Source organism: Pimephales promelas, chromosome 20 (genome assembly GCF_988280905.1).
Source record: "Pimephales promelas chromosome 20, fPimPro1.hap1.1, whole genome shotgun sequence".
Classification (NCBI taxonomy): Eukaryota; Metazoa; Chordata; class Actinopteri; order Cypriniformes; family Leuciscidae; genus Pimephales; species Pimephales promelas.
Window position 1 is genome coordinate 30,147,046 of NC_142788.1, and position 15,427 is coordinate 30,162,472.

A 15,427-nucleotide genomic window follows, 5' to 3' on the forward strand; every position below is an offset into this window, starting at 1 on the left:
ATCGCGTCGCGTCCCTTTAGCGTCGCGCGCTCTGGCGCCATCTTTGCTACCGGTGTTGTCTCGTGCGCGCCGTAGCAGCACGCGCTGGTCGTCTCTTCACACAGTAAAGAAGAAGCTCAACGCTTATTAACGCGTTATACTGCGTTGTTCCCATCAGCGGGAGGTGAGCAGCGTTTTATTGAAATTTTCTTATAATTAAATGGAGATTCATAGGTTGAAAGACAGACAAAAAACCGCACCAGCTGTGTGCGCGTGCCGCCCTATGCGCGAGGCCTTTTCTTCTTCCATTAAAACATCCCCGATTTCAACGAATATTTAATGAAAGTCATTCTGAACAAAGTGGAAAACAACTAAGCAGACGTTTTAGTAAGACCATGTCACATGATGTAGTGTTTTGGGGGTAAAATAAAAGAGGGAATTCTCTGAGGGAAAGTCTTGCGTCATCGGTCGTTATTCCCACAAGTGTGTGAGCGCGTGCATGTGCACAATATAACCTTTTTAAGCGTAACGTTAGATCTGATTGTAATGTTTGTGTATAATCTGTATTAACGTCGGTTATGGATTGTACTAGTCCGATCGGTTCGGATTCAAAGGGTACTGTGGTGTACTAACCATCTGGGCTGGTAATTTAAAGATCGCAGGTTCGAGTCCCATCAAGAGATTCATAAACTATGACAAGAGTGTCCTTGTCCAAGACGATAACGTTAAACCTCAGGTTATTCCAGCTTAACAAGTGCATAAAGAGTCACTGCATCTGATAAATGACTCATTAATTCTCAAATTGCTAATATTATGTGTTCAATAGGATGACAGTGCAGTCTATTTAAACGAGCTGTCACGTGATGCCAGCGCTGCACTGTAAAAATGGCAACTCTGCAACTTCATTCATTCTGAATTTGAGCTGTCTGTCTGTCTGACTCATGAAACCACCTCACCAGACCAGGTTTTGCTCGCCAGACTTATCTTGTTTTACACTGCTGTCTTCAGGAAAGCATTTTGTTGGGAGTGTAACAGCTGGTGTCTGTTATATCTGATCTTTGCATGAGTTCATGTGTGTTTACAAGTGATAATCTGGTTTTAATAGCCACTGTGAAGGGTTGCAAGGGTGTTCTAGGTGGTTTCTTAAAGGGATACTTCTCCCAAAAATGTAATATTCTGTCACTAATTCCTCAAGCTCGTGTCATTCCAGACCCGTAAGATCTTTTCAACACAAATTAAGGTATTTTTTGATGAAATCCAATGGCTCTGATTCAAATAGCTATTTAATTAACACTGAATGTCCAGAAAGGTAGGAAAGACATACCTAAAATAGTCCATGTGACGACAGTGGTTCGGCCTTAATTTTATGAAGCAACGAAAATACTTTTTGTGCGCCAGGCTCCATAAATATCTTAATTTGTTTTCCGAAATTAATTGAAGGTTTGGAACGGCATGGGGGTGAGTAACTGTTAATTCAGTTGCATTATTAGGCTGTATGATACTGATCTAATATACGATGAATATATGATGGTAAATATTTAATTGATGAGTTGTCAAAACAATATATAAGCCAAGGGTATGATTTTAGCCCTAAATTCAGCATTTTGACACAAAATATTAACTGCGAATCCAGCTTTCTCTGCCTGGATCCATCACTGTTCTGTAGATTTCGTAAAAATCTGTAAAAATACACCTCAGATTTCTTGTCAAATCTAGTTGTTCAGTCATTCTCAAAGCTCTTTCCCATTTTAGATGTGTTTTTCATGGCATTCACGCTGAAATCAAATGGCGGCACTAAATGCATAGCTAAACCGTGTTTCTTTTGAGTTGTTTAATAGGACAACATAATGCATAGTGTAGGCCTATAGCATATACATTCATTTTGTTTGGTACGCAGCTCATGTCTCTCTCTCTCCTGTGAGGTCTAGGCCTCCTGTTTTCCTGTAGATCTGCGTCGCCGGTGTGCGACCTCGAACCAGCCAAATGGCCGACAAGAACACCAGAATCGCTATTGTAAACCACGACAAGTGTAAACCTAAGAAATGCCGTCAGGAGTGCAAGAAGAGCTGTCCGGTGGTGCGCATGGGTAAGGATTCACTTGATTTCAGGTTTTGTGCATTATTGACGTGTTCTCAATTCAATTCACATTTTTTTGTATAAGGTTTTTCACAATACAATCTGTTATCAGAGGTCATGCATTTCAGAAATGTACATATACAAATCTCAGTTGTCTTAAAATGTAGTCATTTAAACCATGTAATAATTTAAGGTAGAAACAATGAGCTAATTGAAGAGTGAATACTTGTGTGACATTCAGAAAATGTAGCATTGGTGCATGTTGAAGTCCTTGTGTGTTTTCTCAGGGAAGCTGTGTATTGAGGTCTCGCCTCAGAGTAAAATTGTCTGGATCTCAGAGTCTCTCTGCATCGGGTGTGGAATATGTATCAAGGTATTTGAAGGACCCAATCGCATCCCGCGAGCATTTCACGATAGCTTAACCCTGTAAAGCATGATATATGTGGGCAGTCTCCCAGTAAGGGTTTAAAATGAAGGCCACCCTGGACTAGACTAAGTCTAGGACTTTCTAAAACACGACAGAGAAGGCACATTTCTGTTAATCTGCTTTAAAAGGCCAGTTTAGTCTCAGACTAGGCTTGATCTCTGTCTGGGAAATGATAATCAGAAAACTGATGTTTTTGAAGTGGAACTGTTTATTTTAACCTTTAGACAAAATGTTTTGTTGTGTCATATTTTATATATCAGGCTTTTATGGATCATATGTTATGACATAATGAGTTATTGTAGGTGAAAATACATTCACCTTTCATTCAGAGGTCTAAACTGAGCAAAAATATATGAAATAATTCAGATTTTGCTATTTCTTATAAGATCTTTATTACAGTTTAGCAGACTACTTGCATAAAATGCAACTAAATATCTGCCTGTTAAATGTCCTAAGCTATTTAAATGCTTAGTTTTATGAGCATAGCTCTGTAGTTTATCGCAAATAAACCTTCCTCAAAACCCTGTTGATCATATTTGATACTCGCACATAAAATTACGTCTGGATCATCAAGTAAAACTAAGCTGCTTCAGTTCAGATAGTGTTCATCTTGAAATATTACCAACATTATAAAAGTGATTCTTCTGTTTACTTTATAAGACTTCAGCATAGAGACATGAGCTGAAGACGGACGTTTATACTATTATACTGAACGACTTTTACTTGCTACAAAAGTCTAAACTATCAATCAGACGACAGACGGCATGTGATTGTGTGCATCTGGTTTTACAGCGAGCTTTTGATGATGTTGATATTTTAAAGGCCTCAGAAATGTACGTATGTTTTATAGGGTTAAACATGCTAAACAAGTCAAATGCTCTTAACAATTGCCATACACCTTAATAATTTCCATAACCCCAAGTTATCATGCATTTAATCTAATTTTAATAATTTTGTTTTTATTAAGAAATGTCCGTTTGGTGCTCTTTCCATCGTGAACCTGCCAAGCAACCTGGAGAAGGAAACCACACACAGATACTGTGCTAATTCCTTCAAGCTTCACAGGTACAAACACGCATCTTGTCTGAGTCACGCCGTAATCATGATTCAGTGTGTTATGAGTCAAGGCTGTCAAAATGGCTGAAAAGCTAAATGCAAATTTCTTTTTTAAATATTAGCCAAATTTTTATAATGTTTAAATATACTAAATCAATTTTTGTTATAAAATGTACTGTATTGTCTCCTATGCCCACAAGAGGGTGCAATCCAGTGCAATGAATATAATAAATAAACCATAAACCAACACATCTTTTATCCCTAAAACCGTATTCTGGACAAATGTGGGCAAAATAGTTTTGATTTATTTTTAAAAAAATACTTCCCTTGATCTGAGCGGTACAAGACTTGCTACTTTTCCTAAGTTTGCCTCCTGAACACACATTTTTTGTGAAAAAAAAAAAAATAAAACTCCTTAATCTTGTATTTGAGTCAAAAATGGGCACCCATAGAAATGAATGGGAAAAACTGTAATTTTGAACATTCTAAAATAAGCCAAAATAAGACAGCAAAGTCACTTCATCTTTAGGTTTTAGCTCTAAGAACGTATTGCAATGATATTTTAATGTAATTAAAAAAATTGAAATAAAAATAAGCATAATTTACATAGAAAATATGGTACTTTTTGAAGTAAATAAATTCAAAAATACCCCCAAAATAAAAAAAATCACCATAAATGGACAGACAAAACTTTATCGAAGACGGTGATATAACTTTTACAACAAATAAAAATTAGGATCACACCTGTGCCCACATTTGTCCACAATTACAGGATTAAACGGCTGTAAAGTGAATACGGTTTGAGGGCTACTCGAATGAAACAACATGTACTTTTTAAAGTGCATTAACTTTTGAAACAAATATTCTTAAATAGAATTTAATTTCCTTAATGTGCTTGCAAGGAAAATTAAGTTACAGTAGTGCATAAAACTGTGTTCATTAATCAGTGACCTGAGTAAACATGATTCGACAGCGTAACGAACTACATAAACCTGAAATAGCAAACTGGCATTCAGAAACACTCCACCGTTCATCTGAAACACCAGACGGGCCGCTTGATGTGCGGAACGCTTTGTGTTGACAGTGTGTCCAGCTGATGAACACACACACGCTCGGCTCTGACCGATGTGCAGGTGTGGTCAAGTATGTCTTTGCATGATTTTTGCCACCAACTGAGAGGATTTTCGCCTATCCCGCCAAATGCAGCCGAAACGTGCTGTACTGGATTCATCGTGTCTCGTGACACACCAAAAATCCAAATTTTATTTTGACAGCCCTAACATGAGTGTTTATGTTTGTCAGGCTGCCCACCCCTCGTCCAGGTGAGGTGCTGGGGCTTGTGGGTACTAACGGTATCGGGAAATCCACTGCTCTGAAAATCCTGGCGGGAAAACAGAAACCAAACCTGGGGAGATTTGATGTGAGTTTCTGATCCTAGTTCACATGTCTGTGTGTATCTTCATGTTTGAGATGTGCTTGTTTAATTAGTGTGTGTGTGTGTGTTAGGCTCCCCCTGATTGGCAGGAGATTCTGGCGTATTTCCGCGGCTCCGAGTTGCAGAACTACTTCACTAAGATCCTGGAAGACGACCTGAAGGCCATCGTAAAGCCGCAGTATGTTGATCAGATCCCCAAAACCGTTAAGGTCAGTATCAGTCTGATTTTAGTGTTTATTTTAGGGTTTTATTAACATTTTGAATTAGCATCTATTTGTATATGTTTGGTTTTCATGTTCATTTTAGTTTCCTTTTTTTGTGATTTCGTTGTGCCTTGTGTCATTTTACTTGTTTTTTATAAACATATATATATAAATATGTTTATATATAATTTGTTTTTTTGTAGTTTTTATATACTTTCAATTAAATATTTTATTGATTCAACTTAAACTCAAATGCAACATTTCTAGTTTTTGTGTAGTTTAAGTTTTTCAGCCAATATTTTTATTTTATTTCAGCTTTATTTCAGTTATCAGAAATGTGATTAATAGTTCTAGTTAATGACCCTGGTCAGTGTGATAGGAAGCTGATAGGGATGTGCCGAAATGAACATTTTGACCGATAATTCTTTAAATTTGAAAGCCGATAACCGATATATTGGCAGGTAAATCTAAATCCAAATTTTTATATAATTTTTTAGCACCTGATTACAAAAACAAACGCATTAATTCTTAATCAAGCGAATCCTATACGAGATATATCAGATTTATACACAAAATAAACACAATATTACTACTTATTATTGCACATAACATGTGGAATGCACAGGCAAACCTAGTCATGAATGTTTAACTACATTCTGGATGTGCTCTTCCATGTGCTGAAACACGAGCAAACAAAGCATTCACTTCATTCTTTTACAGCAGCATTTTCATTATTATTTTATGTCGCCAATATCCAATCATATTTCAAGCAATTCAAAAACATGGCGAACAGTCACATCTGAAATGTCTCGGATAAACGAAATAATCCATTATTTATTGCTTTAATATATATCAGACAATTTCTGATTTGTTGATAATGATAACATTACAAATGGATGTATATCAGCTGATACATTGAACCTGTTTTAATTATGAGGTCATTTTAGTGTTTGACTTGATTGTGTTGTGATTCTCTGTTTGTCCTGTAGGGGTCAGTAGGCGCCATCCTAAGCAGGAAGGATGACACAAGGACAGAGGAGCTGGTGTGTGAACAGCTAGGTATGTACACATGCATGTCTTTATGTGCAGTATTGCCAAAGTCACTTTAAAGCATGACATTTCACTCGGCGGCCATCTTTGAAACACCTCTCCGGTAGCTTTTTCAGTCAAATGAAACATCAAATTCTCCAAAGCTGTGTATTTGAAAAATCACCAATGAAATTATCAACAACTGTATAATAAATTGTTTCTAAACCCTCAAATCATTACAAAGAAAATGTAAAACATGTTCAGTTATAAGCACTGACTACCGGAGCTTCAAACGTCGATTGGCTCTTTTATTTACAAGGCGGGACTTATTCCCGCTTCGCATTTTCTCTCATTAATAGTAATATGACGGCACTGTTGTATATCTAAATTCTTTGGTATTATGTATATATTTACAAATGTGACTGAATGTTATAGTAGTTTTGTTGCATCATGTGACTGATTGTTCTGTTCCCTGATTGGTCAGATCTGTTGCACTTGCGTGAACGTAATGTGGAGGACCTTTCAGGAGGAGAGCTGCAGAGATTCGCCTGCGCAGTCGTGTGCATTCAGAGGGCTGATATGTGAGTCCCTCATATATATATATATATATATTTATATATTTTAGGGCTGTGCAAAAATTAATTGCGATTAATCGAATCCAAAATAAAAGTCTGTGTTTACGTAATATATTTGTGTGTGCTCTACATAATTATTTTGTATATATAAATACCTATGCATGCATGTATATATTTAAGAATTATTTGCACTTAAATTATGTATATATAAATAAATACATAGTCTATATTATATAAATATTTTATATATGAATAACACATTTTCTTAAATATATACATGCATTTGTGTGTATTTATATATACAAAATAATTATATACAGCACACACAAATATATTATGTAAACACAGACTTTTATTTTTACTTTTATTAATTTTTGCACAGCCCTAATATATATATATATATTAAAATAACACTGCTGTGCTAAACACTTAAAAAGACCAGTTTAATACTGACATATATATTGTAATATTTTAAATTGGCTATGATTTTTATATTACATTTTCATTTTAGTAATCAGTTTTAGTCATTTTGTTTTGTGCTGTTATGCCAGTTTTATTAGATTTTTATTTATTTATAATTTGTGTATTTCAGTTAGTTGCAAAGGCAGCATTTTTAAGTTACATTTAAATATCTTATTATTGTTTCAGCTTTATTTCAACCAATGAAAACAACTTTTTAATAGTTTTGGTTAACAACATCACTGGTATCTCCCCGTAGTTTCATGTTCGACGAGCCGTCCAGTTATCTCGATGTGAAACAGAGGCTGAGAGCCGCCATCACGATCCGCTCCCTCATTTCTCCAGACCGGTGAGTCCTTTAAAGCAACAGTTCAATTCAGAATTAAAATTTCCTGATTATTTACTCACCACCACGTCATCGGAAATGTTCATGTCTCATGTTCTTCACTCAAACAGAAATATAGTTTTTTTTGAGGAACACACTCTAGGATGTTTCTCCATATAATGGACTTCAATGGGGTCCAAACGGGTCGAAGGTCCAGATGTGAGTTTCAGTGCAGCTTCAAAGTCTCGACACGATCGAGCCGAGGAATAAGAGTCTGATCTAGATAAACCAGCCGACATTTTATAAACAAAATACACATTTATACACTTCTTAACCACTAATGATCGTCTTGCATAGTTATATTCAATGTTTTGGTTAAAAAATGTAGGATAGGGTGAAAAAATCAGTCTCATTTTTTTACCTCTATTTATTTATTTGTAGAGCCCGACCGATAAAGGATTCTGAAGGCTGACACCGATACAAATATTTGTTGAATCCGATATATCGGCCGATATATATATATATATATATATATTTTTTTTTTCAGGAACGCACAACAAAACATTAACAGATTTGCCTAGCATAAGTTATTTGTAGTTATGTATGGGTTTTAATTAAAATAATATGATAATGCATTTTAAAAAGAAACTGGTTTCTTTTATTGTTGCAACAGAACAGAGGAGGAACCAAAGCTCATTAATTAATTAACAAAGCTCATTAAATTCCATTGACGATAGTGGCATTAGCTAGCTTTGTGGTTAGCTAGAATGTGTTGCGCGTTATAAACGAGTGTTGCCAACAGGCCAGGGATGGTATAGAGTGCCCTCTGGTGGACAAACTTGTACAACTCCAACATGACATGGTTGAAGCGTGTTTCATCCGTTTTTATTTTATTTTTGAAACATTCATTTATCGGCCATTATAACTGCCGATACCGATGGTTTGTAAAATACCTAATATTGGCCGATAATATCGGCATGCCGATATATCGGTCTGGCTCTATTTATTTGTAATGGGTGTTTGACTGTCCTTGGCTTTGTAAACACTAGGTCTGTTCTTCTGCCTATGTTACGCTTGACCTTTCACCTTGATTACATAATGTGTGGCGCATCTCAGAGCTAGTGCAAAATGAGAATTTGTGGTTAAATTATATAGTTTTTTTTTTTATTAAATATATATATATATATATATACATATATATATATATATATATATATATATATATATATATATATATATATATATATATATATATATGTGTATGTCGGCTGGTTTGTCTAGATCAGACTCTTATTCCTCGGAAGGAAAGACATGAACATCTTGGATGACGTGGCGGAGAATAAATTAAAGTGAACTAATCCTTTATAGTTGAGGAAGCACAGTCATAGTTCCTCTCTTTACCGAACCCTGAACCTCACATTGCTCTGTCTGTGTAGGTACATCATTGTGGTGGAGCACGACTTGAGTGTGTTGGATTACCTGTCGGACTTCATCTGCTGTCTGTATGGCGTTCCCAGCGCTTATGGTGTGGTGACCATGCCCTTCAGCGTCCGAGAAGGTACGAGCCTCTCGAAAACATGCGTGTGATGCTCAGGGGGGTGTGTGTGTGTTTTGAAATGGTCCCTGTTGGTCTTTAAATTCTTACAATTTAGTTGTATCAAATTTGAGGTTAATTAAGTCCTAAAATCTCCCTGTGGTGTAAATCCAGCTTTTAATGTTGTTTATGTGTGTTTGTGGTGTTTTTAATATGCTTTAACACACACCATGTGTAAGTTCATGAGTCGACAGCATTGTTGAGTATTTTCTGCTTAAAACAAAAGACAGTCTCAAAAATACGCTTTGAAATCGCTGGTGTTTCTGACGTCACAAACGACCTTGTAACCAATCAGATCACTTTATCCGTGTATTTTCCGTAATCTGTGTGAAAGGGGTTCAGGTAAGATGGTGTAGCCTTGCTCTCATTGGAAATGTGTCCCCACATTAAGTCCTTGAATTTGAGGGTATTGGACCTGTAAAGTGCTTGAATTTGAAGTTAAGCGAGGTGTGGGAACCCTGCTATAATATCCTCCTCTTCTTTTAATTTCAGGGATCAATATTTTCCTGGATGGCTTCGTGCCGACGGAGAACCTGCGCTTTAGAGAGACGTCTCTGGTGTTTAAGGTGGCCGAGACGGCGGCCGAGGAGGAGGTGAAGAAGATGTGCCGTTACCAGTATCCCAACATGAAGAAGTGCATGGGAGAGTTCTCGCTCACCATCACCGAAGGAGAGTTCACCGACTCTGAGATCATGGTCATGCTCGGAGAGAACGGTGAGAGGAGACGTCTGTGCAACTAAAGCTGGGTTTTCACACAACATTCAGCCAGTTAAGATGCTAGCAAGCTATGTTTCAGTTTAGATTGCGCTAGCCATGGGTTTTAGGCACCATGAAAGCGGTTTGGCTTTTAGCCGTGTTCATCGCCATAGTAACCTGGTCTGGGTGAGGTGATGCTCCAGACCAGTGTTTCCCAACCCTGTTCCTGGCGGCACACCAACCCTGCGTGTTTTCTTTGTCTCCCTTATCAAACACACCTGACTCAACCCATCAGCTCATAATCAGGTGGGTTAATGAGCTGATGGGTTGAATCGGGTGTGTTTGATTAGGGAGACAAAGAAAACACGCAGTGTTGGTGTGCCGCCAGGAACAGGGTTGGGAAACACTGCTCCAGACATTTGAAACTGAAATTGGACCAATCAGCTGTGAGCAAAGGATAGTCACTCCACATGTTTCTACTCCAAATGAAACGTCACTACACAGCAAATGATTTTTAAAGTTTTCACTAACACTTTATTTAGAATAATAATTTTGTAAAATTTAGATGATATTTATGTAATTATTAATCGAACACACATGTACAATTTTAGTTTATCAATTATATTAGAAAGATTAGAATATCGTGCAAAAGTTATAATTTTGATTATGGTTTACAGATTATGAAAATCTCAAAAAATTTGAATAATACATTAAAAAAAGGATTTTAAACACAGAAATGTCCTATAATCATGCATGTGTATAAAGTTAAATATAATAAATATATTAGTTGCACCTTTTAATTTGAAATACTGAAATGCATGAACTGTTGCACAATATTCAGATTTTTCGAGTTTCTCCCCCCTATATTAAACGCGTCATATATTTATTTAATAAATGGCAGCATTTGTGAACTCACTATGATTGGTTTTAATGCATCGCGCAGCCTTAGAAAACACACTAATAATGCGTTCATGGATTCTCGTCTAATTTGACTCGACGTGGGGAAATTGCAATTGTGACAGTCCTAATTGTTTATCATGCATAAATACCTGTTTTTGTGTGTGTGAAATAATTTACATGATGCCTTGCTGTAATTTGCAAGAAAGTTTAGCCATCTTTAGTAGGGCACACCTGCTAGCCAGGTTGCATCCCAGAATCATCCCAAAAAAACAGGCTCTGGAGACACAAACACACAAAACACACAAATCAATACTTTATTATTATTATTGTTGAATCCTGTGTAGTGCACCTTTAAAGGACGTGATTATTGTGATTGCATTATTTTCCACTAAACAAGTTATCCTGTTTCAGGAACTGGGAAAACCACGTTCATCAGAATGCTTGCAGGAGGACTCAAACCAGATGCAGGAGGTGAACATTAATATTCAGCATATTTCAGCACATCCAAAATTAGATTATTCATTTTAAACCTTTTTTTTTTTAATTCTATATATATATTTATATATTTTTTGAATCAAATTAATTTAATTTAGTTTAAAAATGTTTTAGGAAAACATATTTTATTAAACTCTGCTGGTTTAAGTTCTATTTTTTATTTTTTATTTTTATTTTTTTACAGTTTTTATTCAAAGCGACTTTTTTTTTTAAAGCCTTATATAGTTTTTAAAGTGCTTTTTTTTAGTATTTCTTTTACTTGCCATTAAAATAGCCAAAGCATCTGTCATGGTGTCAACTATTTTTTCTTATTCTATTATTAACGCAAATAATAATTACTGTAAAGTAGCTAAATACACGTGTGTGTATATATGATTTCGTTTTCTTTTTTGGGAATTTTCATCCCACAGAAATAGCAAATCGACACACGATAAGCTGATTTATACATGCAAACACACATTTTTAAATGCCTTTGAGTGGTGTGTGAGTGTCTGTTGTGTTTCTCAGGTGATGTGCCCATCCTGAACGTCAGCTACAAACCACAGAAGATCAGCCCCAAATTTAAAGTGAGTGTGAACATTGTGAGTGTTGAGCTGTAAACGATAGGTCAAACTGCAGGATTCCTCACCGCGTGTGTGTGTGTTTCAGGGCAGCGTCCGAGCCCTTCTTCACGATAAGATCAGAGACGCGTACACACACCCTCAGTTTGTCACTGACGTCATGAAGCCCATGCAGATCGAAAGCATCATCGACCAAGACGTGAGTAACCCGGGCTTATTATTCAGAATGCAGCTAAAATATATTGAAAGTATCCTGTATGTACAGCATTTAATGTGTTTACTTTTAAGTTTCTTGGAGAAACAACCTAAACGATCTGAAGTAGCGACTAGCTGGTCTAGAAAACTCGACTCAAATTGTTGTGTACACACACACGCACAAAATATTACATCATTACAATATTGCTAAAAAGAACATTTTCTATTTGGATAATAATTTTTGTTAGATTTTTTTTTTGTTAGTCCATTGTGTAGTTTTTATTCAAAGCAACAAAATTATAAAAATAACCGTCACAATTATTTTGCAAATTTTTTTTCCCCCATGTTTATTTTTATTTTTTTTACATGTGAGTGTGTTTGTCTTTTGGAAGTTTTTTTTTTTTTCACATTGAAGTGTTCAATCTAATATTTTATTTCGGCAACGACTGATTTAAAAAAAATAATAATAATAATTTACCAGTGTTGGTTCCCAATGCCTACACCGCAGATATTGACAGGTCACACTGGTGTGTGTGTGTGTGTGTGTGCAGGTCCAGAATCTGTCTGGTGGTGAGCTCCAGCGGGTCGCTCTCGCGCTGTGTTTAGGAAAGCCTGCGGATGTGTATCTGATCGACGAGCCCTCAGCATATCTGGACTCTGAGCAGCGTCTGATGGCCGCCAGAGTCATCAAACGGTAACACACACAACTCTGATGGCCGTTTTTTTGCTTATTTTCATTTATTTATTTATTTATTTTTTGTTTTTTCCAGAAATGCATACAGAAATTTTACAAAATACACATATCAACCAAAAAAACACAGATAAACAACAATTTAAGAATAGATGAGAAGAAAAAAAGGACCTTATAATTTATTTAAAATATATGTGACCCTGGAACACAAAACTTTTTTATGGGTAAAAAACCTTAAACCTGTCTTATGGGTCTTTTTTTTTTGTTTTTTTTTCCTAAATTCGAAAAAAATGTAAATATTGAAAAAATCACAATATTCATGCGTTTCTGTTGGTGATTGTGCTGCATCCACTCACAAAAATACATCTTCGATATATGTACGGTAGGAGATTTACAAAATATCTTCATGGATCATGATCTTTACTTGATATCCTAATGATTTTTGGATATCAATAATTTTGACCCATGCAATGTATTATTGTTGGCTATTGCCACAAATACACCCGGGCGACTTATGACTGGTTTTATAATCCAGAGTCACATGTCCTTTGAGTGTTTTAATGTATTCAGTAGTTTCACATGCTCTCTCTCGTCACCTTTCATTGCCCGCCAGATTCATCCTTCACGCCAAAAAGACAGCGTTCGTGGTGGAGCACGACTTCATCATGGCCACGTATCTGGCGGACCGAGTCATTGTCTTCGATGGGATTCCCTCCAGAAGCACCAACGCCAATGCGTACGTACTGTACCTGCATCGATAACGTGTCCGTAATTGGTGATTCCTTTGCATGACGGGACATAAATTAAAACCGGTTTTGTACAAGCTGCTGAAAGTACTTGAAGTCGACTCGAATTTGGGAAACAGCCATGTTTACGAAGAGGTGCTTGAAAAGTGCTCGACTTATTTAAATATAAAATATATGATTTTTTTTTTTTTTTTTGGAGAATATTTTCAAAAAAAAAAAAAATTTCCCATATTTTCACGCAAAATTAATCCATCAGACATTTTCTCGATACGAAGTACACCAATATTATTAATTGAACAATAATACCCATTATAAACTTTGTATTAAATATATTAAATATGGTGTAAGTATTTTGGGGACCTTTTAAATATATAGTTTTTGAGTTTATAAATTCTTAAAAAATATTAAAGATATTGTTTGATTTATTTTAACAGTATCTGCACAAACCCTGTTTTATGTATAATGCATTACAGGTATCCATACGTTACGTTGTAATGCATTATATATTTTAATAAATTATTATAACCAAAATTAAACTGCATTATAATATTAGCAGATTCATTGTTACATGAAATGGGTTTTGTCATGTGATTCATTATACTTTCTAAAGGTTTAAAAGAGTATTATAAGCTATCATAACTGTGGTTACAATTAGATCATACATTATAATGTGCATTACATGCACAATAAATACTTGTAATTGTGGATTTGAGTAAAGTGTTGCCAAAAAAAACACATTTATGGATAGAAAATACATTTTCGGAATTAATCAAACATTGCATGCTCTTTAAACATGTGATTCTGTAACTAATGTTGAAATGTTTCTCATCAGTCCACAGAACCTGTTGGCCGGCATGAACAAGTTTTTATCTCAGCTGGAGATCACGTTCAGGAGAGACCCAAACAACTTCAGACCAAGAATTAACAAACTCAATTCCATTAAGGTAAACATGCGTTTCCAAACGACACTTCATCGCCTAAACTGGCCGATGGTTTTCCTTGGATTACATTTAGCCTGAAATTAAACTGTCACTTCATTATTAAGCAATCAAGTCAGCTTTATTTCTATAGAGACAATACAGATCGTTTCAGAAGCTTCACGGTAATAAACATAATATATGCAACCTGCTTTAAAAACAGAAGACCATATTCAACTCAAGTCAGTTCAGTAACCGTGGAAACTTCAAAAATCAATTAATTTTGTTTTGATTTCATTTAATGAAATCAATCATATTATTAAAGTCTTTTAAACCCCAGTACAGATTGTTTTAATTTTTCGCTGTAATATTTGTATCAATGCTTCAAATGTAACTTTTCGAAACTTCACAAAAGCGTGTTTTCGAAAGCGTTCATCACAGTCTTGAAGGTCCTTAGTCTTGTATCTTTATACCTGTTTATTAAAACCCATTTTCTGTTATCGTTTTTAAGGATGTGGAACAAAAGAAGAGTGGGAACTACTTCTTCCTGGACGACTGAAGATCCGCTCAGTATGACATCAAACCGGCAAACGCTGGCACTGCGGACTTACATGTTTGACTGAAATACCATCGCCGTCACACTGCCCAGCTGCTGCATTTCAAACACACACTTCTGCTCTCAACTCTCGGCCATTGGTGCGATTCAACAAACAAGACCTGCGAGATGAAAGCCAAGCTGTTGAAATCTTCGCCAGAGAGAAACCTGGAAAATATGTGTTTCTGGGTGAATTACCGTTATCATCAACATAACTGAAGTTCTTTCTGGTCATAAAGTGGCGTGAACGGCCTAACACGGCAAACATGCAACTGTATATTTTGAATAAAATATTTTAATCATGTTACATGATGTGTTGCATCATATTAACCAGATTTCAACAAGATTTGGCTTTTGGGTTCAGCAGTCATGTGAAGATGCAACTGAAGCTGAAATTAAAACCAGTGTCTCAGTTATATTGGGTGACACGTCTGTGCAGTGAGGTTGTTTACGAATAAACTGACTTTACGTGGA

The 15,427-nt window shown here is 35.9% G+C and overlaps 1 protein-coding gene across 3 annotated transcripts; it reads left to right on the forward strand.

The window, feature by feature from the left end:
* Nucleotides 1-25: 25 nt before the first annotated feature.
* Nucleotides 26-15,260, forward strand: abce1 (ATP binding cassette subfamily E member 1). 3 transcript variants are annotated; one of them, XM_089124578.1, is made up of 18 exons: nt 26-162; nt 1,897-2,065; nt 2,343-2,428; nt 3,450-3,547; nt 4,841-4,958; nt 5,045-5,182; nt 6,166-6,235; nt 6,690-6,786; nt 7,499-7,588; nt 9,001-9,122; nt 9,651-9,872; nt 11,166-11,225; nt 11,757-11,815; nt 11,898-12,008; nt 12,556-12,698; nt 13,309-13,431; nt 14,274-14,385; nt 14,870-15,260. In XM_089124578.1, the coding sequence occupies exons 2-18, from the start codon at nt 1,963-1,965 to the stop codon at nt 14,915-14,917; spliced, it is 1,800 nt and encodes a 599-aa protein (XP_088980704.1). In that variant the 5' UTR covers nt 26-162; nt 1,897-1,962; the 3' UTR covers nt 14,918-15,260. The 3 variants fall into 3 exon arrangements, with proteins under 3 accessions (XP_088980704.1, XP_039516823.1, XP_039516822.1); XM_039660889.2 differs by having other exon boundaries at nt 27-163; nt 1,908-2,065; XM_039660888.2 differs by having other exon boundaries at nt 29-163; nt 1,902-2,065.
* The last annotated feature ends 167 nt before the right edge of the window (nt 15,261-15,427 follow it).